This window comes from Caretta caretta, chromosome 9 (genome assembly GCF_965140235.1).
Source record: "Caretta caretta isolate rCarCar2 chromosome 9, rCarCar1.hap1, whole genome shotgun sequence".
In the NCBI taxonomy this organism is placed as follows: Eukaryota; Metazoa; Chordata; order Testudines; family Cheloniidae; genus Caretta; species Caretta caretta.
The window spans coordinates 6,109,524-6,136,041 of record NC_134214.1 but is presented as its reverse complement, the minus strand read 5'-3'; the positions used below and the strand labels follow the sequence as shown (position 1 = coordinate 6,136,041).

Genomic DNA, 26,518 nt, shown 5'->3' with positions numbered 1-26,518 from the left:
ACTTATCCTTGGCTGAAATAGACTCACAAAGAACTACCATTCCCACACTGTGACATGTTTTAAGTTCTATTTTTTTTTTAATCACAGACCTATTAGTCAGAAAGAGCTGATGGCCTCCATATTTTAGAGGCTACCCTGTTTCTGCTCAGCACAATAAATTATTATGAAGGTTATCTGGAGCAGATAAGAAACTCTTAGGCCCAGCTAGCAAGTACTCTTGCTGTGTTCTACTTTTTAGAATAGTGTTGCTTTAAGCAATATTGGAGTTTGTTTATTTTCTTGCTGAATGTCTCTTAGCTTTAATGTTTGCAAACCCTAGGACTTCTAATCCTCGTGTTTCCATTAAGCAAAGAGAGGCCACTTATTCCCTTTACATCACTGTTTTAGATTGGAATATTAGCATTCCAGCTACCGAGTTCTGTCAATGGACTGCGTATTTGCTGCCACCACGCCAGCTATCCCGTTACCTGCCCCAGGCTCTGCAGAACTTACAGCAACATGCAGCAGACGTCTGATTGCCTTGTTGTTCCCTGAGCCGCAGTAAGCCATAGCTACAGTGTACATTCCTGAACGACGGAGGATTGGATCCTGGAAGATAGAGAGTGTTTCAATATTTATATTTCTACGGACACAGCTAGGACTCAGAAGTTCAGTTTCCAAGTCTCCTCAATTCCTGGGCTCTGAAGCTGCCAACAAAGGCGACAACGGGCTATGGGCACCTGTCTACTAGGCATGGGACACGCCGCAGAACAGCCATCAGGTGGGAATGCCATTTGGCACTAATGACCTAGAGGCAAAAAGTATCATGATCTGTGAACTGTCCAACCCTTTCAGAATAACTTTACTGACCACTGCCACACATCACCCAACAAGTACATCGACACATTCAGTTATTTGGAAAAAATTTTCTGGTGAAAGCAGTCATTCTAACCAAAGCTGGAGATTTCAGAAGGGAGCAGGGGGAAATCTCTGAAACAGACCATGATAGTATCAAAACACAGGCACACTTACCTTATCTCTGCAGAGACTCTCTATGAGGGCATCTGCTTCCTCCATCCTCCCATACATCACCAGAGCAATGCCAACAGCCAGGCCCCGCAAGATCTTTTCATGCTGCGTTTCCTGTGCGTAGCCAACCATGTCCTCAATAGCCTGAGCATTTTTAGATCCCAGCATTACCAGACCCAATGCCAGACCAGCTGCTTCACCTGCACAGCAGCAAAAGGGAATCAGTAAAGCATGCAGAGCTCCCAAAATAGACTAATATAGCAATGCCTGTGTAAACACAATACCCAGCAGCCTCTCATCCTACTGAGATACAGGTCAACACAGAGTTTCTAGACACTGTGCCCAGCAGACCTGCTGCTCAGCATGGTGTTTGCTCACTCACGAAAGCTACAGGAAGGAAGGAAGGACACTTCTAAAGGAAAATTGCGAATGCATACCGATGATGTTTACACAGAGCCGCAATAGCAGAAGCCTCCAATAGACAGCAGTATAATAAAATCACTCCCTGGGAAATAAAGCTACTTAAAAGATAGATTGTTAATGCAGCAGTGTCTTCATTTTAATGACTCACTATGGAAGGTGTATTGGATTGTATGCCCGTATCATGTTACTAGACACCAGCCCATGAGCCCTGGAGTTAGTGCTATGCCCTCCCAGGTTCAATGTGTTTCTCATGCCAGTACACATGCAGATCATCTCATAAGCTCTTCTGTGAACCTGAACCAGTGCAGTAGTGGCCTTCATGAGCCCCTCCACTCAGCTTCTCTTAGCCAAAGGGGTCATCATGAGATCTGGCAGGAATGTGGGGTCAAAACAGGTTTAAAAAAAAGTGTGGGGGGAGAAGAGTTTCTTTGAGGCCCCATGAGTGAAATAAAGGACCCCCTAAAAAGAAGCATCAGCTCACTGAATCACAGTCCCTGCAATTCTTAGGCTAATCTTCTTATGGCAGCAGCTGTCTCTTGCTAGGTGTCTGTACAATCTCCAATACAATCAGGCCCACAGGTATTACTGCAACAAAATAAAAGCCCCTTGTAGGTCATGGAAAGGCCAGGGCAGAGTTGCACGGGACGCAAACGCAACGTGGAAATAGTCTATACTACTAGCAAGGTCTCAAATGGTTGTTTTAGAAGCAGCATCTTTACCTGTCACTGCATCGTCCTGGTAGAGGTTTGTTTTCAGCAAATCATACACATCCTGGCGTGCAGTCCCCATGGCAGCCAGACCCAGACCCAGGCTACCACCATGTCGGACAATCTGCAAAAAAGCACAACCATTTTCCTTACTGCTCAATGTATTACAATGGGAACGTGTCTACTTCAGCTGAAGAAGCCAGAGCTTTAAGCTGGAAACCGTTAGTGTATGGCCCTACCCCCCAAAAACTCAAATTAACTGTTGCCCCCTAGTTACAAATCCCAATTTTACCTTTCCAGCCAGCCCCAGCCAATCGCTGTCTCTGATCAAGACAACAGCTATGTTCCCAAAGCCAGCCCATAGATCTGCTCAGTAAGGGGTGCTACAAGCCCACTAGAACAGATTTTCTGATGCTTTATTTTTAGCACTCTTCCCAAGGACTTATTTAAATAGGGCCACAATTCTACAGAGATAGGCAATGGGCAAAATGTGTTGCACCAATAGACCCTGAATGGAAATTTATACAGGTATTCTCTGAAGGCAAAAGGAGCAATATGATATAAAATAAGGCCCAAAATGAGCGTGATCTTTCCAGCTAGAATTATTCACAGACCTAGTGGGAAACTTAGGAGATACCCTCAAAGAACATAAGGATGGCCATACTGGGCAATACCAATGGTCTATCTAACCCAGTATCCTGTCTTCTAACAGTGGCCAATGCCAGATACTTCAAAGGGAATAAAAAGCACAGGGCAATTATCAAGTGACCCATCCTGTTGTCCAATCCCAGTATCTGGCAGTCAGAGGTTTTGGGACACCCAGAGCATGGGGTTTGATCCCTGACCATCTTGGCTAATAGCCATTGTTAGACCTATTCTCCACAAACTAATATAATTCTTTTCTGAACCCAGTTATGCTTTTGCCATTCACTACATCATGTGGAAATGAGTTCCACAGATTAACTGTATGCTGTGTGAAGAAGTATATCCTTTTGTTTGTTTTAAACTTGCTGCCTATTAATTTCATTCGGTGACCCTGGTCTTGTATTATGTGAAGGAGTAAGTAACACTTCCTTATTCACTTTCTCCAAACCAGTCATGATTTTATAGACCTCTATCTTATCCCCCCACTTTAGTCATCTCTTTCCCAACCTGAACAGTCCCAATCTTTTAATCTCTCCTCATATGGAATTTGTTCCATATCCTAATAATTTCTGTTGCCCTTCTCTGGACCTTTTCCAATTCTACTACATCTTTTTTGACATGGGGCGACCAGAACTGCACACAGTATGCAAGACATGGGTGAACCATGAATTTATATAGTGGCATTAGGATACTTTCTGTTTTATTATCTATCTTAAGAGACAGGGAGGAAGGTGCTGGGCAAACATTAATTAGGAGGCAGTTCCAAACAGAAGGGTCAGTGTTGCAGAAGCCCAGGAGTGGTCAGGAGCAAACCCTTGCTGAAGCTCTGTTTACACATAAGATAGTTTGGCAGCACAGTTGCTTCAGCAATTTATTCCTTTGGTAGGTAATTGGAGCCAAGAACACAGCATAATACAGTAAGTCAACCGTAAAACAAAGGAGGGATGGGTATAAAGTCATGCTGTAGATGACATTTATTTTGAAACAAGTATACAGGTCCATCCTAAAATCCCACTTGTATTACTAACAAGAAGGGCATTAAGGCTATTTGCTGTAGCCATTGTCTTAGTCATGCCCTTCTCCTGTTATCAGGCTGTTTATGATCATCAGTTGTTGTATCATATCTGTTTTAAAGCGTAAGCGCTCAAAGGCCTGGTTTGTGTGAAGCACCTAGCGCACTGTTGGGTACAAGAACACAACTAGGTTCATTGTTAAATCTAGTACGCACATCATTGCTGGCATTCTTCAACTGGTTCAGCAGATAGTCAATGATGTCACCACCGTGATTAGCATGAATCAGACCCAATGCATAGAGACCTCCGCCCTCCTGATAGGCCGAGCCCGGAGAGGTGTCTTTGGGTAAATATGTTGCCATTAATTGTAGAGCTTCCTTCTCATGACCCTGCAAGTTCATTGCCCAAAGGGGTTGGGGAAAGGGGGAAAATAAGAGGAGAAAGAAAACAGTGCTTAAAATATTGTAACAATGTCTTCATAATTAAACACTTAGTAGGAAACATCTGCTTTAGCCACCAATTTCCATGCTGTGATCTAACACAACCCCAGCATGTTCAATCTTTTAATGCTGTGTTCTCTGCACTTCTGAGCTACTTATTCACACAGAGGCATGTGACTACACTCTGGTCACATGATTGCTATCCAAAGCCAATGCAAACAACTTTGGCCCAGGAACCATATTTGGCCAAATAATCAGGATGCTTTAATTAAAGGTTCTAGCCCCACAAAGCAATTACAATGGTTTCCCACTATTTTAGATTGGCTTTAACCCTCCTTTCCCACCACTAAATCGGCAAGGTCAGCCACCATAAATGCTCCTCCAGAACATATCACCATACAAAGCTCAGTAACATCATGAAGCCACAAAATAAAGTGATAAAACCACAGACATTTAATTTAGGTAAGTGGAAGCCACCATCCAACTGATGCAAAGGAGGGCAGAAGAGTGGTCTCTCTTACTGTACTGTAGCAAAAAGAGACCCCTCCATTTTAATTAAGCTGGACAAATATTTGTCTAGATCACAGCTTCACTGCACATATTCAAGGCTAGATGTGACCCATCAGAAATGGATTAGAGAATTAAATCCACTTCACAGGTTTAGTATTCACAGATCCCTTCCATCCAAATGGTCTTTGTAAATTCTTTAAATCATCTGTTCATTCACTTTATTCTTCTTCTGTGCACTTAGATTTTGGTAAGTCAATTGAAGGTTCTTCCCTTTAAGCCATATTTCTCCAACACTCTTCTGACCACAATTACACTACATGCCCTTGATGAGCCCAGTGCATGTTCTGCTATATGCATGTGTACTTCCATAAAAAAAATAACTGGAAATCAGCTGAGTCTTCGCACATCTCTATGATTAAGAAGCTGCCACGTGTATTTGATGTTTCTTAAAAATTAGATGTCCAGTTTATGGTATTTGGAGATGCCTGTTAAAACATTCTGTCCTGTCCACAGCACAAGTTTTAACAGTGGTTTTGTAACCAGCTAGAGGCCAAATCACCTAGATTGGTTATAGGTTACACTGTGCAGTTTGTGTCCACACAGCAACTGTTCTGCCATCAGAGACACGTTTGCATGTCCACAGGCTCCCTAGCTATGTTTGTACCAGTAAATCTGGGGAAAGTCTAGGCAGCTCTTCTATGGCGAGGTGCCTCTGTAAGAATCAAGTGCCTGGAGAACATACACAAAAGGTATGCACATGGGACAATGCACTCCGAGATGACCTAAGGTTCAGCCAAACCAATTACACCAACATGGTTAAAGTGTCTGGGTTGCACTGCAAATAAAAAAAGGACCAAGCCGTTCACAGAAGGACAGCTAGGGGCCAGCCAAGGGCTCTGGCGTGGGTCAGGCACCATTAGCTGCTTTGGTTCCAGCCAAGTTATAATCGGGCCATGCAAGGAGACAAACCACATTTAAGTCAACCTTATCAGTGACTGGTTACAAACTTGGTTATGAGTTGGAGCATGACCAGGACCTTAGTGTATAACCCAGAATCCCCACTCCATTCCAAAACAAAAAAACAAACAAACAGTCTCAGCATTGGCATGGCAAGAGTTTACATTGAGGCACACAGGAAGGAAGGCAGCATTACCTTATGTATGACACCCAGGCTGGCAGTAGCAGTAAACTTAGCCCAATTAGTGGCTCTGGCCAGCCACTCCAAATTATCTCTGGAAGGAGGAAAGTCAGGGGTTAAATATAGTTTCTATAACACCCAATGACATATTTTATCAGGAAAAACTGCTGTCAAAACCGGCACCTGTTGGAGACGGGAGGGGCTGTTTCCATGCTTCACTGCCTAGAGCTGCCCTGATTTCTGGCTGGTCCCAGCTCAGCCGCTGAACATTGGAAATCACCGTCCTGAACAGCAGCATTAAGTGACAATACAGAACTACATAAATCTACTACTTCAACATATTCAAAGACCTGGCTGCAGGCTGAGCAATCCTTCCAGAGAGCTGGATATTGCTCATCATGCAGCCCATCAGCACTGATCCCAGCTCAGCTGCAGGGATTTGATCAGTCATTTTCTTTCTTCACCTCCCGCAGTGGGTTCAGTCCCCACCTTTGACCTCTTGAGTGTCACTAGCTCATCAGCAAGCCAGCTTCTATTCACAGGAAAACAGGAACTGCCAGACTAGATTAGACTAGTGTCCATCTAGAGCAGAATTCCATCTCTGACAGAGGCCAGACCCAGATGCTTCAGAGATGTAAGAATTCCACAAACAGGCTGATGTGAGATAATCTGACTCTCACACTTGGTCTCATCTTGATCTCCAATAGTCAGAGAGTGGTTTAAACCATAAAGCACAAGGTTTAATATCACTTTCAAAATTATATTTATGTATAGAAACTCTGGATAGTCTAGATATCCATGTAAATATCCAGTGCCTTTTTGAATCTTGCTAAATTCTTTGCCACAATGATTTTCTGTGGCAGTGAGTTCCACAGTCTAATTACATGAAGTGGGAAAAGATATTTCCTTCTATTGGTTTTGAATTTCCCACCTTTTAAATTCATTGAATGTCCCCTTGCTCTTGCATTATGAGACAGGAGATCAGAAGCTCCCAATCTCCCTTCTTTAGACCTTTCGTTATCTCATACACTTATCACCTCTCTGCTTATCCATCTCCTTTCTAAGGAAAACAATTTTAACCTTTTCACACTCTTCATCTGACAGCTTTTCCAAGCCCCTGATCATTATCATCACTTTGCTGATCTTCCTCTAGTTCTGCAATGTCTTTTCGGAGACATGGTGAACCATACTGAACATAGCATTCAGAGAGCTAGAATACTAACTGGACTTCTTTGCAATGTATTTACCGAAGGAACTGGTCACTGGTTGTCCCACAGTGCATAAAGGAGTTTGCTATAACCGTTGCTGTGTGGCATACAGAGTTCCGCACTGCATCCTGGAAGAGCAAAATAGGCAAGTATCAATCACCAAGATGCAAGAAACAGACACCAGGTTGCAGCAAAGAAGATTCACAACTAAGACGCAAAGCTCTGCTCACTCTGCACTTGTACTAGAAAAATAAGTCACAATTAAAGTTGTATTAACTAACCCCAACCTAACCATGATCTTTTTCCTGATGGGGATGTATTGCTTGTTAATACATACCTATCTAATCTCAACCCAATTCGTCTAGTGCAGACAAGTCCTTTCTGTAAACTTCTGGAACGAAGCAACAGCACAAAATGAGAAGAGAACCCTCTTAAATAGCCAGGAACTCCAGGAACCTACTGCTACACCGTAGGTGCTGCTGACAGCAATTTCAAGCCCTTCCTAGAAGGTTACGCTGAATCACTACCCAAAAGAGTTTTATGCATTTCCAGTGCATTTAAAATGGAACCTCCCAACAGATGTGTTCCTGCTTACAGCAACAGTTTCACACCACCTCCTGCTGAGGACAGAGGTTAAATTTCAGATTCAAATAATCTCTCTGTTGTGATTTACAATAATCACTTGATTTAAAGGACAGAAGGGAGAAAGCTTGCCATGAGCCCATGGGCTGCACCTACTGTGTGTGTGTGTGTGTGTGTGTAAATTTATGTGCACTGTCTCTCTCATTAGTATCTTCCCTAGTGGGATAGAAAGTACGCGAGGTCCCCAATACATTCAGTTTATTCCCTGCATTAAAATACTGTAATTGAGCAGCTTTATCTTCAACCCACAGATACAGCGAAAGGTGCCTACAAGCCACACCTCAAGATTCCCTGGGCCACACTCCGGGGGCTGATCGGTTTGGGCCAGACGGTGGGAACAAGCAGCCTCCTTTAGCCTTGGAGTTTCAAGTTTTAAAACCAATGTGGTCTGATCAATATACTAAATTAAATCCTTGGAAAGAGAGAGACAGAATAAACAGACTCCTCCAAGAGACATACAGGTCTTGCTAAAGCCTACTGCTTCAAGGAGGAGACTACGTTCAGTAATGAAACACAGTCACCAGAAAATCTGTGATGATTCCAGAAAGAAAAAGACAATCCAAGGTCTCTTACCTTTGTGTTTTTGAGAATCATCAGGTCTGTATTATTGTTTCGTATTAAAAACTGCAGGTGTAACTCAATAGCCATTTCACCACTTAAAATTTTAATCATTTTTGAAATCTGGTCCTTAGGCTCTGGGTTCTTCACACACGAACAACAAAGACAAAAAAAAACAGGTCATCAGAATCCCTGCATTCCCCCAGGATCAAGCTCTGCGAAAACACTGGCCCAGGAGAGAGCTAATAGATGGGCATATTTAACTGTTCACGCCCCGTCACGCGCTTCAGAGACCAGCACCTCTGGGAAGAGAGAAGGGCATTAATTCTTCCCACAATGCATATAACCCAGCTCCCAGAAACATTAATGGGAGTGCCTCTATGTAGGGGACAGACCCCCTAAGATTAATTGCAGCCACTGAACTGAATGGAAGGTATTGCGAGAAGACCGCTACCAAATGCCAAAAAGGTTCAACATGCTGCTTTGTTTGGTCTCTCATACCTTCAACAGATGAGAAAAGACTCTCCCCCAAGAGACAGTCACCTATATTCACACTGTGCTTATACTTCCTTGGATATTATACTGGGGAAGGACTCAAAGCAGCAACACTTTGGGCATCACAGGCTGCGCCTCATGATGTGGCTAGAACTGCTCCGAACACACCTTAATTCAATGCGGAAGGTCAATGGAAGCAGATGTGCTAAAGCCACCCTGCTCTGATTTACAATGGCTGGGGAGGGAGAACCCAGTGTTATGACTTTTGAAACAATTTACCATTCACGGCTGCATTTCCACTGCCTGTGTGTTTCCAGTGCTCTGCCAGAATAACCCGTCCCCACAGCCCTAGGTAACTTCTGCAGGGTAAGTCTCTGCTTGGTGCTCTGTCGCAGAGGGTGGAAAGTACATCAGGTCTCTTTGTAGCAGCTTTATGCTAAAGAGACCCACGGAGTACAGCTAGGTTAGCCCTTCAACTAATCTCCTCAATTATTTCTTTTCTGATCTGGGGCAGATTAAACTCAGGAATGCTTCAGGCCACAAAGACTGCTTATGCATGCTTTCCCCTTGTCACACCCAGTGGTGTTCAGGTAACAGAAAATAATTCAAGACACCCTGCCCCGGAGTGCACTGCTCACAGGCTCTTGACAAGGTAAGGACTTCCACCCTGTTGTTTCTTTGCCTGAACCTAGTTTCAGCAAATACCTCAACTTACATCTACAAGACAATCTCAAAGATTCCCATGACTAGTCCACGTGTGCATTACCTTTGGGTAACATTTTATTTATTTCCTTTCACCAGCCCCACAAGATATACAGCAGGCTACTACATTTGCTGCTTAGGGTGTACGCATATTTACTTCGAACGTACTTGAGAGAGAGCAAGCTTTACACAACAGAAAATCTAATGAGCAAGCCAAGTAGAGCAGCAAAAGCACAATGTGCACTATTCCCAAGCAGGGATCAGAACTCAAGCACCAAGCTCTGTCCTTCACTGTGGGCTGTAAGCACTGCAGAGGCAAAGGGTACAGCCCCCAGGGAACATGAGCGCCTTGTATTACTCTAGCAACTCCTTCTGGCGTTCCAGAAGCAATGTCCAAGCTCTCTCAGTCAGGAAAATTGTTACTGAACAACATGTGGGGCAGTGGGCCAATTCACCAGGCAGTGCATCAGAATGAAGTGCCCAACAGCAGCAGAATTTCAGTGCTTTTCTTTGGGGAGGAGTTAATTTCCTCAGTACTAATACAGTCCTAATCAAATAGATAAACCAGGTCCTTCTACCTGGCCCCTTCTCCTGACCCAGAGTCCCCTGCAGAAGCCTACCTGCTTCCTACAGCTTTCTCTCTCTCAGCTGCTTACTGGCCTTTTATCTTCAGACCATCATCTGACCCCTAGCTTCAAACCTATCACTTAGGACAGGGTTGGGCAAATTTTTTGGCCTGAGGGCCACATCTGGGTATGGAAATTGTATGGTGGGCCATGAATGCTCACAAAATTGGGGATTGGGGTGCGGGAGGGTGTGAGGGTTCCGGCTGGGGGTGCTGGCTCTGGGGGGGGCCAGAAGTGAGGAGGTCAGAGTGCGGGAGGGGCGTCCAGACTGGGGCAGGGAGTTGGGGTGCAGGTGGCGGAGTGAGGGCTCCAGCTGGGGGGGCGGGCTCTGGGGTGCAGGAAGGTGGGACCGAGGGGTTCGGAGGGCAGGAGGGGGATCAGGGCTGGGGCAAGGTGTTGAGGCATGGGAAGGAGTCGGGGTGCAGGCTCCGGGCAACGTTTACTTCAACCAGCTCCCAGAAGCAGCCCTTCCCGGAAGCATGTCCCACCTCTGGCTCCTACACGGAGGTGCGGCCAGGCGGCTCTGCGAGCTGCCCTGTTTGCAGGCGCTGTCCCTGCATCTCCCATTGGCCCCGTTTGTTAGCCAATAGCAGCTGCAGGGGCGGCACTTGGGGCAGGGGCAGCGTGCAGACCCCCCCTGGCTGCTCCTATGCATAGGAGCCGAAGCAGGGACATGCCACTGCTTCCCAGGAGCTGCATGAAGCAAGCCCCCAACCCTGCTTCCTGGCAGGAGCTCAAGGGCCGGATTAAAACATCTGACGGGCCGGATGCGGCCCTCGGGCCGTAGTTTGCCCACCTCTGACTTAGGAGGAAGCTAATTTAATCACAGATAGGGGTACGCCCAACTCCCTTAGAGGATCATCCCACCTTGTGACAGGGAAGAAAAGGAAGGGATCTAAGCAAAAGGAGAGCTGGGTATGGAGAGCTGAACACAGCACATTTGATTTCACAGAGTGGCACTCACAGATTCTGCAGACTTCGCAGCACAAGTGCTACTTGGCTTCTCTTCTGTTTCCATAGTGTCACTGAAATGAAACAAAAAATACAACCCAGTTCACATCTCATGACTGCCACATGCTCTGGCAACAGCTGCATGTGGCGCCCTGTCACAGGAGACTGGGGTGTGAAGGTAAGCTCCGGGGATAAGAGACCTTGGGCACGGCCCAGGGCTGACGCACACAGGTATAGCAGCCCCCTCTGCAATCTGAGTTAGAGGGGAGTTAGGGATAAAAGACTGAGAGAATCCTGGCCCCCACGGTGGCTGGAAAGTGCAGCGACTAGAGAAGCTTGTATGGACTGAGAGGCAGGGGAGACATGAGGGAAAGCCACTGGTGGAAACGTGTTTGGGAGCGAGACATAGCAAGGGAATTACCTCCATCCTCAAAAGCCATGGGGCCACCACTGTCAGTAAGGATGGACGTAGCGACGAATGGGAAAGCAATCCAAGCCATTAAGCTAGCACTGACGCAAGGCCCTGACAGACTTGCGTAGTGGATGGAAACGTTCCATTTATCGCTATAGCCGAATATACTGTACAGACTCCCTCTGCCTGACATTGTAAAATAAACACAGGCAGTTTTCCGGTCTCTCCTGGGGAGTGCCATGCCAGCCAGAACACTTCAGGCATCATCCATGTCTCTCACCGACACGACTGGATGGGCAGTATAAGCAAGTTGGAGGGGATAATTATTTCACATCTCATCCAAGCAACAGCACCTACAGAAGCATAAGGCTCTGCCAATGCTACAACAAGATGTGGGGAGAGGAATCTGTCCAGGTTTCTCCAAATGATCAAAAAGTGCATTTCCAGTGCTCAAGGGAGAGGGCTGCTGCCTGCTGACCCCTACAATGCAATCTTCAGAGGCAGTGCTCAAAGAGGACTAACTGAGGTCAGATGTTGCACAGGCTGATTTATAAATTGCTTTGTGGGTACATATTCCCCCTTACTGTAGAGCATCACAACAGGGGAACATCTACCTGCTACATACGCACTCTTGACTGAAGAAACAAAGGTGTTTGGAACCAGTTTCCTACATTTCCGTAGGCCCTTGTGTTTTGGTAGGCTTGGTTTGGACTACAGTCCCCATTAAATGCTATTTAATTAGATGTGGGTGCTTGTCTGGCAGCTCCAGAGGCTAAAGAACAGGCACAGCAAGAACAGCAGCGCTACAAGCTTCCCCCGCAAGGCTGTATCCACATGCCTCCATCTTAACCTAGAGAGGTCCACCTCTAGGAACGAGAGGGTAGTTCATTCTTTGTGCCACGCGGACTACTTGTGAGGGACCAAAGAGGAGATGAAATGTGGCAACCAATTAGCACCAATTCTGGGCGTGCCTTGTATAATGTGGATATCTGGCCACTAAGATCGTGTGATACAGATTGCTGAACAGTCCCCAGACGGTCGTAATCTTCTTGTAACAGAGATCTAGGCTGAATTTGAACTAGTGAGCTTTGTACAAGAGGTGAAAGGCTTTGTATCATATCAGTAATAATAAGGCCCTTCATTTCTGGTTTTTACTGAAAATTTCCCAGATTTTACAAAAGTTATTATTCAGTTTTGACCAATTTTCACCCAAACTGTAGACCACCGAAGTACATGAAAATACTGATTATGCTAAGAAAATCCAGTATAGCACATTAGGTAAGATGTTTTTATGTCAATAAACAATTAGTTTAAGTGTAATTAAATTCTCTCTGTTAAAGTACCTCTGGGCTCCAATAGGTTCAGGTACCATCTAATAGTGCTACATATTATGCAACTAAATACTGTTCATGAAATAAACTACCACAGCATTAAACTGCTTTTACTTTCAATACTCTTGGCTTTTCTCTGTTGCTTTTTTCTGTTCTCCCATCCCTCAGTATTAACCCCGATATTTACCCAGAAAACCGTCTCATCAATTTGTTTTCAGCAATTTTCACCTTTTAAAAATTTTGTAATAAATGCCACAAAATCCCCAGGAAATTGTAAACAAAAGAAAAACTGAAAACTAAGGGACTTACATATTACTATTCCCTGGGCCATACATTTCCCAAAGTCTAAGAATACTGATGCATGCTCTTCCAATGTTCCTGCGTAATTTAATTTACTAAAATACAATTGTATTCTAACCGAACATGACAATTATATTTCTACACAAGCCAACATCCCCACCTGTCTTTCTCAGGTCCAGGGACAGTCCCAGTGTTGGTTGATCCAGGCACAGAGGCAATAGGGGTGCCAACAGTGTGAAGATTCTGGATCACAGAAGACAAGAACTGCTGGCTGGCACTTTCATACAGATCAAAGCAGATCTGATAAGCCATGAGAAGATTGTCTTCCTTCACCAGCTTTTCCAAGATGTCACTTACAGCCTGGGGGTCATCCAGGAAAATCAGGCACTGAAAAAAATAAAATGAAGATAAATCCACCAGGTAGAAAACACTGCAAGAGGAAAGAACAGGCATCAATTCCCCATACTAATTTCTGTACTGTTTCCCTGGGACAGATGTCTCCCCCACCCAGGGCAGATACTAATAATCTTACAACAGCTATTGTAAGTACTTAATATTTTCCTTAGTCTCATTTTAAACACAATTACTGTCAGAGAACCTTCTTAAGAATTTTTTTCCCCCTATGTATAACAGCATCTTCTGAAGATGTATGGGCATAACCTACAGTACATCCACTTCATTACTTGAAATGATGGTGTAATCTCGTACTAAAACTAGAACAAGACTGAAAGGTTTTACCAAATGAACATGTACCATTTTGCTAAAATGCTTGTTTTAGACCAAGCTTCGTTTCAAAAGAATGAGCATGACCGAGTATGAAATATCAGAGTCCATCTTTAATATTGACCTCCATTCGATACATATTTAGCATCCCCCGCCTCCCCCAGGAAACTGAATTTCATTTGTTTAACTAAATATGATCAAAGCCCATGTGGGAATTGAGATAGATACACCTAGAAGACAGTAATTTTTATTAAGCGAAGAGTTTATGAAGAGCAGAGCTACATAGCATTACCTGGCACACGTTGATGAAGTCTGGTTTCTCCAGGTTCATGTAGATTTTAACCAGAACTCGCAGCACTTTATTACGGAACTGCTTATTCTGCATCAGAGACATGCAGAGCTTTAAGCTGTAGGCTAGCATTCCAGGAACATCATTCTGAAATTGAAGGAAAAGACACAGTCCAGATTTTGTAACACGTTGTTAAAAATCAAGGTTAAGGAATAAAACCATTTACACGTAATTTCTTTTATGCTTGACATCTGGTCTCTTATTTTTCTCTCTCATAAAAACTCAAAGACCACATGCATACAAACGTGACCCAAAGAGAAGACCATTTATAACCAAAACAAGCATACGCCACCACCAAGGAACAACACTCATGGAAAGACGCTAATTCACTCCAGATTAAAGCCTCAAACATAAGCACAAATGTACCTTGAGAGCTCAATACTTAAATTTTCTGTCCCACACACTTTTTCCTGACCATCAGATACTCAACCCAGGGAAATGCAGGTGTTCAACATAGAAAGGTTAACAAAATGGACCATCCAGTCAAAGAATTCCTCTTATACACATACTTCATGCAGGAGATTGAGAAGAGAAAGGTCTATTCAGCTCTGATATGTGTGAAAAAAACTTCTATATGAGAACTGAAAAGATCAGGACCATTTAGCTTAAGAGACGGAGATTAGTAAGATGGGACATGACAGAGGTATACAGAACAACAAATGGAATAGAGAAGGTAAGTTGGGCACTCCTAGCTACCTTCTCTCATATTTCAAAATGGTACATTCACTGAAATGGAAAGGCTACAAATTTAAAGTAGATAAAAGGAAATACTTTTTTTGAATAATGCATGATCAACCTGTGTCCCACTCCTGCGTGACAACATGGAGTTCAAGAGCTCTGCAAGATTCAAAAACGGATGGGCCATTTATGTGGATAATCAGAACGTCCACAGTTACAACAGGTAGGTTATACATAGCTTTAAACAAAGAGAGGGTCTTGCACTTCCTGGTGAACACCTTTTTGGGGGAAGAGGTGGTTTAATTATTGCCCACACACACTTCATTCCTCAGATTTGTTCACGAAAAAAGTTTCAAATTATTTTTTAAATTAAAACTTCACTAGAACTGAAATGTATCTGTATGATGCTTATCCACCACAGTACATTAAGTGCCCCTTTAAATATTAAAAAGGGGCAACAGAGAAAATAAACAAGACATGACAAGGTAAAAATCATCATTCAAGTTGAATCACTGGGTTTCACCAAACACATTTTCCCAATGAGCGTCACTTTCTTATTTTGCCCCCAACAAAATCTGTAGTTTTACAGTCACTTGAACCTCCCTTTTCTTGATCCAAACCCTGAAGGGGAAAGTTAAACCCTACATGCGAATACTCAACCTACCGATTCCAGTATGGTTTTCTCAAAGACATCCAGCCTGCGGGTCTCCAGTGCAATCCCAATGGCCTGCTTGTACTTGTGATCATCCAAACACCGCTGGAACATCTTGTTAACAATCCCTTCCAGCCTTTCGTCGACAGGTTTCTTCTCCACTTCGGCCAGTTCTGCATTCTCCACACACTGCTTGGTGTAGTGGTCAATACATTTTGCTGAGATGGAACGTAAAGAACAATCACCTTCAGTTTCCTAGACACACACAGCTTTAAAAGTAGTATAAGACAGTTGAAAACCTGACGACTAGGGTTTGGGGAGAAAAATAAGAACCCTCCAAGAAGATGCATGTCTACATATACAGGCATTTAACATCACCTTTGCCTTGTCTAAATCCATTACATTAAAAAGAAAAGGAGTACTTGTGGCACCTTAGAGACTAACAAATTTATTTGAGCATAAGCTTTCGTGAGCTACAGCTCACTTCATCAGATGCATTCTAAGCACAAAAGCTTATGCTCAAATAAATTTGTTAGTCTCTAAGGTACCACAAGTACTCCTTCTCTTTTTGCGAATACAGACTAACACGGCTGTTACTCTGAAACCTGTCATTAAATTAAAGTTACTTGGCCCACTGCATGACCACAGTCTAGGGTTAAATTATCAAGTCATTTACATCCCACTATCAACCTACTTAATAGTTCCCTTAGTTACACATGGGAACACAAGTAGCAAGAGACATGGAAATCACTTGGGTGGTCACTAGTGCTGTTTACTGGGGGAAGACTTATTTGCCCCAAAGTCTTGATTTCAGTGCTGAAGGCACATACATGTTTTACATGACTGTTTCAAATAGGAGATTCTGGGTGAGGGTACAACAGCAGGAGACTTCCCAGATGCACAGTATTTATTTGCATTATAACAGCACCTAGGTAAGCCGGTTCTTCAATCTAGACAAAATTATAAACAGTGAAAGTCAAGAAATACTAAGCTGGAAAAAGCAGCTGCAGCATCTGGTTAGCTAATTCTACACAGAGATCAGGGAATTTGGAGGACAGCAGTAAAGGCAAATGGGATCTCAAGTAATAGTAGTTTTACCAACTAGTGGGCTTTCTATTTAGAGCCACTGTCAATTACCAATGATAGTCTCCACATATTCTGAATTGTCATTGACATTGAAGAGATCGCCTGCTCCCAAGGCATAGTTCAGAGACTCCTCAAAGGCTCCCAGGTGATAAAACACTTTGGAAGCCACCAAGGCAGCAAACTGGCGACTCCGGAAGCCCTCATCTTCATAGAGAACTTCACTGAAAAGGTCAGAGAAAAGACAATCAGTTGAGCATGCAAAGCTCCTCCCAAAGGCATAGGCCAACTGAAATTTTCAACCTCACCAGCAACTTTGGGAGAATAGATTCTCAAACCAAATCCAGCTAAAATTAACACTTTTTGGAAAATGGGGAGATAACTGCTACATTAACCAGGATCAAGCAGCCAGAGGAAAGGCAAATGCATTACATTCCATGTTCTATTTGAGCACCCACCCTTCCAAAAATAGATTTCTTCTCTTACATTTTATCCACCGACTCAGAGATTTCTGCCCAAAAGTCATTGACAACAGCATTCAGTTTGTGAAGAGCGAACTCCTATGGAAAGTAATAGAAGTTTAATTGTTAAAGAGTTGCATTCATTCTATTTTTCTCCTCCTGACTGCATCCTACAATAAGATCTCACAGCCACCAACACCACGGCTTACAGAGCAATCCTCACAAACATAATTTATTCTTATGACTCCCCTGGGGGAAATGTAGGGTTCTTTATCCCCATTTTATAGGTGGGGCTATGGAACCCTGATCTGCTTCCCCCCAACTTCACTGGGAGCAGCACTGGGCCAAACTGATTTATTTACTGAGATTCCTTAAAATGCTTGGAGTCTTCAGAACTGACTCACAGCTGTCTTTGTCCCTGTTTTCTTGCAGGTTGGCTAAAGCAGCCTATTTTGGAAAACATATCCCATAGGGAATACAGGTCACCCTGATTACACCCTGTGAGCAAGGTGATGCGATCAACCTGCCAACAGCCTCTTTGTTCTGCTGATTTGGGTTGTTTGTTGGGTTCAGAGGGCCTCTGTTGCTTTTTAGTCTATATGCATATTTTATAAACTGTAAGGTCTCCATGGTTATTTTTTTCTCCCTCCACTAGGGTTACTAAACATTTTTAGAAGACTATATGGAGGTTAGATTATTTTGGTTTCTCCCTCTCCCAAATTATGTTAGAGACATGTGAAAAGAGATTAACTCTGACTCAAACAGTAAAATACAGAGTAAAAGAACATCCAAAGTGCAACCCCTGGACCATATGCAGCCTACAAACTCCTGCCATCATCAGAGAGGCAGAGCCTCCAGAAACTAGAGATCCCAGCATGACCCATGTTGGAACCTGAAGACATCCTGGGCATTAAAAGAAGAGGTTGGTTGCAGTTAGCTGAATTTCACATGAATTGCCTGTGCATCTCAGGCTTCTGGCAATGAGTCCTTTTGACTGGATGCAGCTTGAATGCTACCTGTCCTTTTCTGGCTATTATGGTTGCTAGAATCTGCCTGTTTCTATTGTAAAAAAAACAGGTACAAAGTTTCAGCTTGTGGTTTGTTGCTCTCAGGTCTAATCAACATTTTCAAGCTTACCTTGAGCTGTGGCTCTTCTTCATCCAGAAGAGAAATAATTCCAGCTGCAAAACAAGAAGCTTGTTATCCGGGATGAACTTTTATGCATTGCATCAGAAAATGTAACTTAGTCCCAAAACAATATTGTGAAAAGAAAAGGCATGGTTCTAGCTTATGGTAGGGGAATGAATCTTATACAATCCTACTCCACATATAGGATTCTTGTAAATTTCAATACCTTATTGATTTACCAGAAATAGCAGCTAGGAAGCAAACCTATGCTATCTCCCTCCAACTCCTACCAATTTTTTATTCTTAAAATAAACGGGTCATTCAAAACATGATCCTAATTGATTCTCCCCAAACAGAAATGGGATTTAGACTGAGAACTGAGCTTTTAACTATCAGGGACAGGAAATCATGATTGCAGACTAAGAAAGAATAACCATTAATTTTTTCCCTGAACTCTTTTTTTCTCTCCTGAAAAGTGTTCAGGCAACAAATACCTCAATAGCAAAAACCAGGTTCAATCATTAATTTTTTCCTTTCTTGCTGGCTTTGCCCAGGTCTCCCACATTCTAGAATCTTTACATTGGCTTCCCTTCTTCCAAATATTCAAACTTCTCGTTGACTTCAAAGCTCTCCCTAACTCTGCACCTGCCTCTCTCTCTGCCTTCCTCTCTTCCTATACTTCCTGATGAGCCCTATATTCTGCTAATTGCTAACCTCACCCTTCATCTCTTTCACCCACTCCAGACTTCAGATCTTTAATCATGCCTCTTCCATAGATCTGAAACAGGCTCCCAGTCACTGTACACCTAGCACACTGCTCACCACCCTCACTGCTTTCAAGAAAGCTATAAAAACTCATCTATTCAGTTTTCAGCTATAACATCCAAACACCCATGTTTATTCTGGACAATAGCCTCATGTCTCTACACTATAACTTCCATGGAACAGTGATCTGTTACTGGTTTGGCACAGTCACTTGCATGCAGTGGACAATGATCGTACTATACAATTTAAAATAAATAAAGTTAAATAACTATTGCTATAAGACTAAGCCAGAAACTACACTGTTATTCTACAGGATCTTACCAACAGTATTATTCTTACTGTGCCAAGCCCAATTCAGATGCAAAGCACAAGTGCACTATTCATTTCAGTTTTCAGAGTAGCAGCCATGTTAGTCTGTATTCGCAAAAAGAAAAGGAGTACTTGTGGCACCTTAGAGAATAACAAATTAATTTGAGCATCCAATGAAGTGTGCTGTAGCTCACGAAAGCTTATGCTCAAATAAATTTGTTAGTCTCTAAAGTATTCATTTCAGTGACACTTTGCAAAGGCTGAGCAGCAGCCCTGGAGCTTCAGGTGACTGGAGCAGTCAGATGGAAGGGATTAGCACCTCTCCCACTAGACACCTCTCCACATACTCAGGAACAAGCAGTTCTGATTCCATCTCTCCCATGCCACAGAGGAGATAAGGGGTCATTTATTGCTCTAACTAACCCAGGAACCTATCCTTACAACAAAGCCCATTGCCAACTCTGTCCACATATCTATTCAGGGGACACCATCACAGGGCCTAATCACATCAGACACACCATCAGAGGCTCGTTCACCTGCACATCTACCAATGTGATAGATGCCATCATGTGCCAGCAATGCCCCTCTGCCATGTACATTGGTCAAACTGGACAGTCTCTATGTAAAAGAATAAAGGGACACAAATCAGACGTCAGGAATTATAACATTCAAAAACCAGTCGGAGAACACTTCAATCTCTTTGGTCACTCAATTACAGACCTAAAAGTTACAATTCTTCAACAAAAAAACTTCAGAAACAGACTCCAAGGAGAGACGGCTGAATTGGAATTAATTTGCAAACTGATTACAATTAACTTAGGCTTGAATAGAGACTGGGAGTGGATGGGTCATTACACACGCCCCACTGTTCCTCAGACGTTCTTGTCAACTGCTGGAAATGGCCCACCTTGATTATCACTACAAAAGGTTCCCTCCCCCAGCTCTGCTGGTAACAGCTCACCTTAAGTGATCACTCTCCTTACAGTTTTCAGAGTAACAGCCGTGTTAGTCTGTATTCGCAAAAAGAAAAGGAGTACTTGTGGCACCTTAGAGACTAACCAATTTATTTGAGCATGAGCTTTCGTGAGCTACAGCTCACTTCATCGGATGCATACCGTGGAAACTGCAGAAGACATTATATACACACAGAGACCATGAAACAATACCTCCTCCCACCCCACTGTCCTGCTGGTAATAGCTTATCTAAAGTGATCATCAAGTTGGGCCATTTCCAGCACAAATCCAGGTTCTCTCACCCTCCCCCTCCCCCCCCCCAAACTCACTCTCCTGCTGGTAATAGCCCATCCAAAGTGACCACTCTCTTCACAATGTGTTTGTGAAGAGAGTGGTCACTTTGGATGGGCTATTACCAGCAGGAGAGTGAGTTTTTGGGGGGGGGGGGTGAGAAAACCTGGATTTGTGCTGGAAATGGCCCAACCTGATGATCACTTTAGATAAGCTATTACCAGCAGGACAGTGGGGTGGGAGGAGGTATTGTTTCATATTCTCTGTGTGTATATAATGTCTTCTGCAGTTTCCACGGTATGCATCCGATGAAGTGAGCTGTAGCTCACGAAAGCTCATGCTCAAATAAATTGGTTAGTCTCTAAGGTGCCACAAGTACTCCTTTTCTCCTTACAGTGAGTATGGTAACACTCATTGTTTCATGTTCTCTATGTATATAAATCTCCCCACTGTATTGTCCACTGGATGCATCCGATGAAGTGAGCTGTAGCTCACGAAAGCTTATGCTCATATAAATTTGTTAGTCTCTAAGGTGCCACAAGTCTTCCTGTTCTTTCTACCAATTCTGTGTTATTTAAGATTTTGACTAGTAGTAGTCAGGCCTGGATTTGCACCCCCTGAATAGGTAGGGTGGCCACTCACACATTCTCAGGATACCAAACACACCAGTACTTCGAGGAATGATGTGGGCCTGTCCGCACTGGCAGGACCTCCCCCCCACTTGGCATGGCCTCCCACACCTGGTGTGAGCAAGGTCATGCCAGTGGGGGCAGAGCAGTGCTCTTTTTAAACCTGTGCCCCCCACGTGATACCAGACAAAGCCAGGTCTGATTTTGGCTCAGTACCAGATGGGGGAATATCATTAGGAAAGTAGGACCACGGTTTAAACCTGGACAAATGACTATGCCTATGACTAGGCATCCCTACTGCAATGCCAGAACTTCAGGATGGAATCCTGCTAACTCCACAGTGGAGTTCAGAGCACCAATGAAAGTGGATCTTTCCCCCCAGCGCGGCAGCTGACACGCAACAGTAGATGTCAAGGACTAAACACATTTTGTGATTCCTGTAACTAGTCCCTAAAATGTCTATCACTCAGGCAGTGAGTCACGTTAACTACAGGAAATTAAAAGAAAAAGCACAAAATCAAATCAAGTTACTAAACTGTTTAGACAAATAAATGTGTCTTGAGATGAATATTGCTAAACCTGGAGTTGATCTGATGAGCCAGAGAGCAAGATCCAAAGAGGGTAACCTCCTCTGAAGGTGCCCAGCTGGCAAGTCAGAGCCTTGAAACTCAGTTCCTAGCACTCAGTGCTTCCCATGATGATCTTCACGGCTGTGACAAAGTGAAGGGAAAGAGCTGCCTCCCAGGAAAAAACCAACACGTTTCCCTTCTACAGCCAGACTGCTCTGAGAGCTTAAAGCCCTTTGGGAACATCAGCCAAGCCCCTGCAGATCGCTGAAAGAAATCAGGGCGGTCTCTGCTCTCTATGGGGAAACGGAGGCACGTACATCAGGGCGATCTCCGTCCTAGACGGGGAAACGGAGGCGGGAAGTGACCTGCCCCACGCAGGGAGGGGGCAGAGACAGGAATGGAACCCAGGAGTCCGAGTTTGCCTGGCCAGCCCCCCCCCCACACGGCCGCCGTGGGGGGTGAGTGGGGGGGGGCCCAGTGGGGAGGCAGCGGCGGTGACACGTCGATGCCCCCACGGTGGAGAGCCGGGGGCGCCCCCTGGAGAGAAGGGATGGGTCCCCAGAGGCCGGGGCGGCGCGGCGGCTCCGGCTCTGCCCAGGCACCGGCCCTGACTCAGCTAAATCGCGGGCGGGCGGGCGGGGGTCCCAGCCCAGCGCTCACCGGCCGAGGTGATCATGCTGCCGCTTGGCCTGGCCCGGCCCGGGCTGCTCGCTGCTCCGCGGTAGGGGCTGGGGGCTCGGGGGCCGCCGATGCCGGTGCTCGGGTCCGTGCCGTGACCAGCACTGCCGCCGCCGTCTCCTCCTTCCGGCCCGGAAGTGTCGTCAAAGGACCCCACAGGCCCCCGGCCAGGGGGCTGCCCTCGCAGCTGCCAGATCACAAAGCACCGGCGGCGCCGTCAGGAAAATGCGGGGCTCAGCCCGGGAGCGCGGGGAGAAGGGGCATGGGCCGAGTCGGCCCCCGGCCTCCGGGCACGAGCCCGGTAAAAGTGACAGGCAGGAGCAGGACGACTCCTCCCTCCCCGCGCGGCGTGGGCTGCTGCAGGGGAGCATGGGGCAGGCAGCCCCCGGGCCGGGGGACCGATCAGCCTCTTCGCCCTACAGGGGCCGGTTCCCTGCTGCAGGAAAAGGCTATGCACGGCCCCAGCCCGGCCCCCATAGCAGCTAGGGCAGGGGCAGGCAGATCATCCCCCCCCCCCACACACACACACACACACACACGTGCCTAGACCCCTTTGCATTGCAGTAGGGGTGTCGTTTGCCTTGGGGCAGTTGCCGCCCAAGACTTTTCATGGGTCTGGCTCCACTCCCCCCAACCGCCCACCCCCGACTTTGCAGGATGCACTATAATCACATAGGTGAAGAGTCATCAGTTAGTTTTGGTCAAGATCTAAATTTCTTGGTCAAAATATAGGCAAGGTCCAGATTCCAAAAGAAATAATAATTTTAAAAAATGGTAAGTACATAAAAAGACTTCAGGGTCCATTCAAAAGCATCTTTCAGAGTAGCAGCCGTGTTAGTCTGTATTCGCAAAAAGAAAAGGAGGACTTGTGGCACCTTAGAGACTCCAACCCCTCAGACAGAGACAAACACCTACAAGATCTCTGTCAAGCTTTCTTACAACTACAATACCCACCTGCAGAAGTAAAGAAACAGATTGATAGAGCCAGAAGAGTTCCCAAAAGTTACCTACTACAGGACAGGCCTAACAAAGAAAATAACAGAACGCCACTAGCGGTCACCTTCAGCCCCCAACTAAAACCCCTCCAACGCATTATTAAGGATCTACAACCTATCCTAAAGGATGACCCAACACTCTCACAAGTCTTGGGAGACAGGCCAGTCCTTGCCTACAGACAGCCCCGCAACCTGAAGCAAATACTCACCAACAACCACATACCACACAACAGAACCACTAACCCAGGAACTTATCCTTGCAACAAAGCCCGTTGCCAATTGTGCCCACATATCTATTCAGGGGACACCATCACAGGGCCTAATAACATCAGCCACACTATCAGAGGCTCGTTCACCTGCACATCCACCAATGTGATATATGCCATCATGTGCCAGCAATGCCCCTCTGCCATGTACATTGGTCAAACTGGACAGTCTCTACGTAAAAGAATAAATGGACACAAATCAGATGTCAAGAATTATAACATTCATAAACCAGTCGGAGAACACTTCAATCTCTCTGGTCACGCAATCACAGACATGAAGGTCGCTATCATAAAACAAAAAAACTTCAAATCCAGACTCCAGCGAGAAACTGCTGAATTGGAATTCATTTGCAAATTGGATACTATTAATTTAGGCTTAAATAGAGACTGGGAGTGGCTAAGTCATTATGCAAGGTAGCCTGTTTCCTCTTGCTTTTTCCTACCCGCCCCCCCCAGATGTTCTGGTTTAACTTGGATTTAAACTTGGAGAGTGGTCAGTTTAGATGAGCTATTACCAGCAGGAGAGTGAGTTTGTGTGTGTATGGGGGTGGGGGGGATGTGAGAAAACCTGGATCTATGCAGGAAATAGCCCGACTTGATTATGTAAAGAGTTGTCACTTTGGATGGGCTAGCACCAGCAGGAGAGTGAATTTGTGTGGGGGGTGGAGGGTGAGAAAACCTGGATTTGTGCTGGAAATGGCCCACCTGTTGATCACTTTAGATAAGCTATTACCAGCAGGACAGTGGGGTGGGAGGAGGTATTGTTTCATATTCTCTGTGTGTATATAAAGTCTGCTGCAGTTTCCACGGTATACATCTGATGAAGTGAGCTGTAGCTCACGAAAGCTCATGCTCAAATAAATTGGTTAGTCTCTAAGGTGCCACAAGTACTCCTTTTCTTTTTGCGAATACAGACTAACACGGCTGTTCCTCTGAAATTAGTCTCTAAGGTGTCACAAGTCCTCCTTTTTTTTTTCAAAAGCATCTGTGGATCGGGCTTTGGCCTGTGCGCTTCACCCATTGACTACCCTGAGATAGGGGGGTTTTGGACTGATACAACTTCCCCCTCGCCCAAAAAAATCTGAAATGATGCCCTTGCTGCGCACAACATGCTAGAGGCACAATTCCTCCAAGGTCCTGTCACCTCTGCACCTCCCTGGCACCCAGCCCATGGGTGTCACTGTAGACCAGGAGCTAGGGTTGCCAAGTGTTCAGTTTTTAATGGGAATGCCCGGTCAAAAAGGGACCCTGGCGGCTCCGGTCGGAAGCAGCAGCATGTCCCCTCTCCGGCTCTATGTGTAGGGTCAGTCAGGGGGCTCCGCACATTGCCCCCACCCCAAGCCCCAGCTCTGCAACTCCCATTTGCCAGGAACTGTGGCCAATAGGAGCTGCAGGGGCGGCACCTGTGGACAGGGCAGTGCGCAGAGACACCTGGCAGCACCTCCGTGTAGGAGCCGGTGGGAGGACATGCTGCTGCTTCCGGGAGCTGCTTGAGGTAAGCGCTGCCCAGAGCCTGCACCCCTGACTCCCTCCCAGGCCCTCACCCCCTGCCCCAGACCTGATCCCTCTCCTGCTCTCCAAACCCCTCAGCCCTAGCCCAGAGCCCCCTCCTGCACCCCAAATCCCTCATCCTTGGCCTCACACCAGAGCCCACACCCCCAGCCAGAGCCCTCACCACCCCTGCACCCCAACCCAGAGCCCCCTCCCACACCCTGAACCCCACATTTCTGGCCCCTGAACCTGCACCCCCAGCCCAGAGCCCATACCCGCCCCCAGAACCCAACTCCCTGCCTCAGCCTGCAGCCCACTCCCATACTCTGAACCACTCGGCTCCACCCCCCAGCCTAGAGCCCCCTTCTGCACCCCAAACCCCTCATCCCTGGCCCCACCGCAGAGCCTGCACCCCCAACTGGAGCCCTCACCCTCTCTCACATCCCAACCCACTGCCTCAGCCCGGAGCCCCCTCCCTCACCCCAAATGCCTCATTTCTGGCTCCACCCTGGAGCCCGCACCCACAGCTGGAGCCCTCACTCTGTCTCGCACCCCAACCCCCTGAGCCAACCTGATAAAAAACGAGTGAGTGAGCGAGGGTGGGGAGAGCAAGCGACAGAGGGAGGGGGGGATAGATGGGGGTGGGACCTCAGGGGGGGTGGGGCTAGGGGCGGGGCAAGGGTGTTCAGTTTTGTGTGGGTAGAAAGTTGGCACCCAACCAGGAGCCATGAAACATGGAGGAGAAAAGGAACACTGAGCGAGCATGTGATGTTAAGAATGGGAAAGCTTAGGCTGACCATCGGGGAACTTCCTAAGGGCTTGTTTACCCCCAGCTCTTCACTGAAACAAGCTTTGCTGCTATAAGCTCTCCTAGCAGTAGAACTGTCCAGTCATGGCCCAGGCTGCATTGGGCTAGGTGCTGTACAGACACAACAAAAAGATGGGTGCCGCCCTGAAGAGCCTACCCAGTGAGAGGTGCTCCCAGCTTCTACCAGAAGTTGGGGGTGGGGAGGAAGGTGGGTTTTTTTTACCACACACCTGCAGGAATCACAGGGCAAGGCCAGGCGATACAGCAAGGAAGAGCCCTCATGGTGGGTTTTCTCCCATCTCATCTAAGTTCACGAGCTGAAAAAAAGGGAAACCTGCCCAAAAAAGCATCCAGTCCAGCTATCTGCCTCTAACAAAACATTATCAAATCCCTCTCCACCTCAGCCTGGCACTGTTTGCTAACACAACAGTGCAAGGTCCAAATGCCCCCTCTGTTTTTTCATGTAGTGCCCTGGTTATCAGCACAGCATTTAGGCTTGTAGTCTCATGCTTTGGTTCCAGGTTGGATAGATCTGACATTCAGGTCGGGAAACTCCGAGGAGAGGAAAAAGTCGGGCTAA

The 26,518-nt window shown here is 45.8% G+C and overlaps 1 protein-coding gene across 1 annotated transcript in view; it reads right to left on the bottom strand.

The window, feature by feature from the left end:
- The window catches only part of PSMD1 (proteasome 26S subunit, non-ATPase 1), a 125,882-nt gene extending 103,363 nt beyond the window's left edge, over nucleotides 1–22,519 (bottom strand). Inside the window, exons 1-15 of the mRNA XM_048864644.2 lie at nucleotides 22,361–22,519; nucleotides 18,193–18,236; nucleotides 17,081–17,154; nucleotides 16,649–16,818; nucleotides 15,524–15,729; nucleotides 14,125–14,268; nucleotides 13,270–13,496; nucleotides 11,080–11,140; nucleotides 8,308–8,436; nucleotides 7,132–7,220; nucleotides 5,900–5,978; nucleotides 4,012–4,185; nucleotides 2,151–2,262; nucleotides 1,012–1,208; nucleotides 493–588 (exon numbers count right to left, since the gene is read on the bottom strand). Of these exons, the coding sequence (XP_048720601.1) occupies nucleotides 493–588; nucleotides 1,012–1,208; nucleotides 2,151–2,262; nucleotides 4,012–4,185; nucleotides 5,900–5,978; nucleotides 7,132–7,220; nucleotides 8,308–8,436; nucleotides 11,080–11,140; nucleotides 13,270–13,496; nucleotides 14,125–14,268; nucleotides 15,524–15,729; nucleotides 16,649–16,818; nucleotides 17,081–17,154; nucleotides 18,193–18,236; nucleotides 22,361–22,376 (1,818 nt within the window). The 5' untranslated portion in view covers nucleotides 22,377–22,519. The remainder of the gene's footprint in view (nucleotides 1–492; nucleotides 589–1,011; nucleotides 1,209–2,150; nucleotides 2,263–4,011; nucleotides 4,186–5,899; nucleotides 5,979–7,131; nucleotides 7,221–8,307; nucleotides 8,437–11,079; nucleotides 11,141–13,269; nucleotides 13,497–14,124; nucleotides 14,269–15,523; nucleotides 15,730–16,648; nucleotides 16,819–17,080; nucleotides 17,155–18,192; nucleotides 18,237–22,360) is intronic.
- Between the last annotated feature and the right edge of the window lie 3,999 nt (nucleotides 22,520–26,518).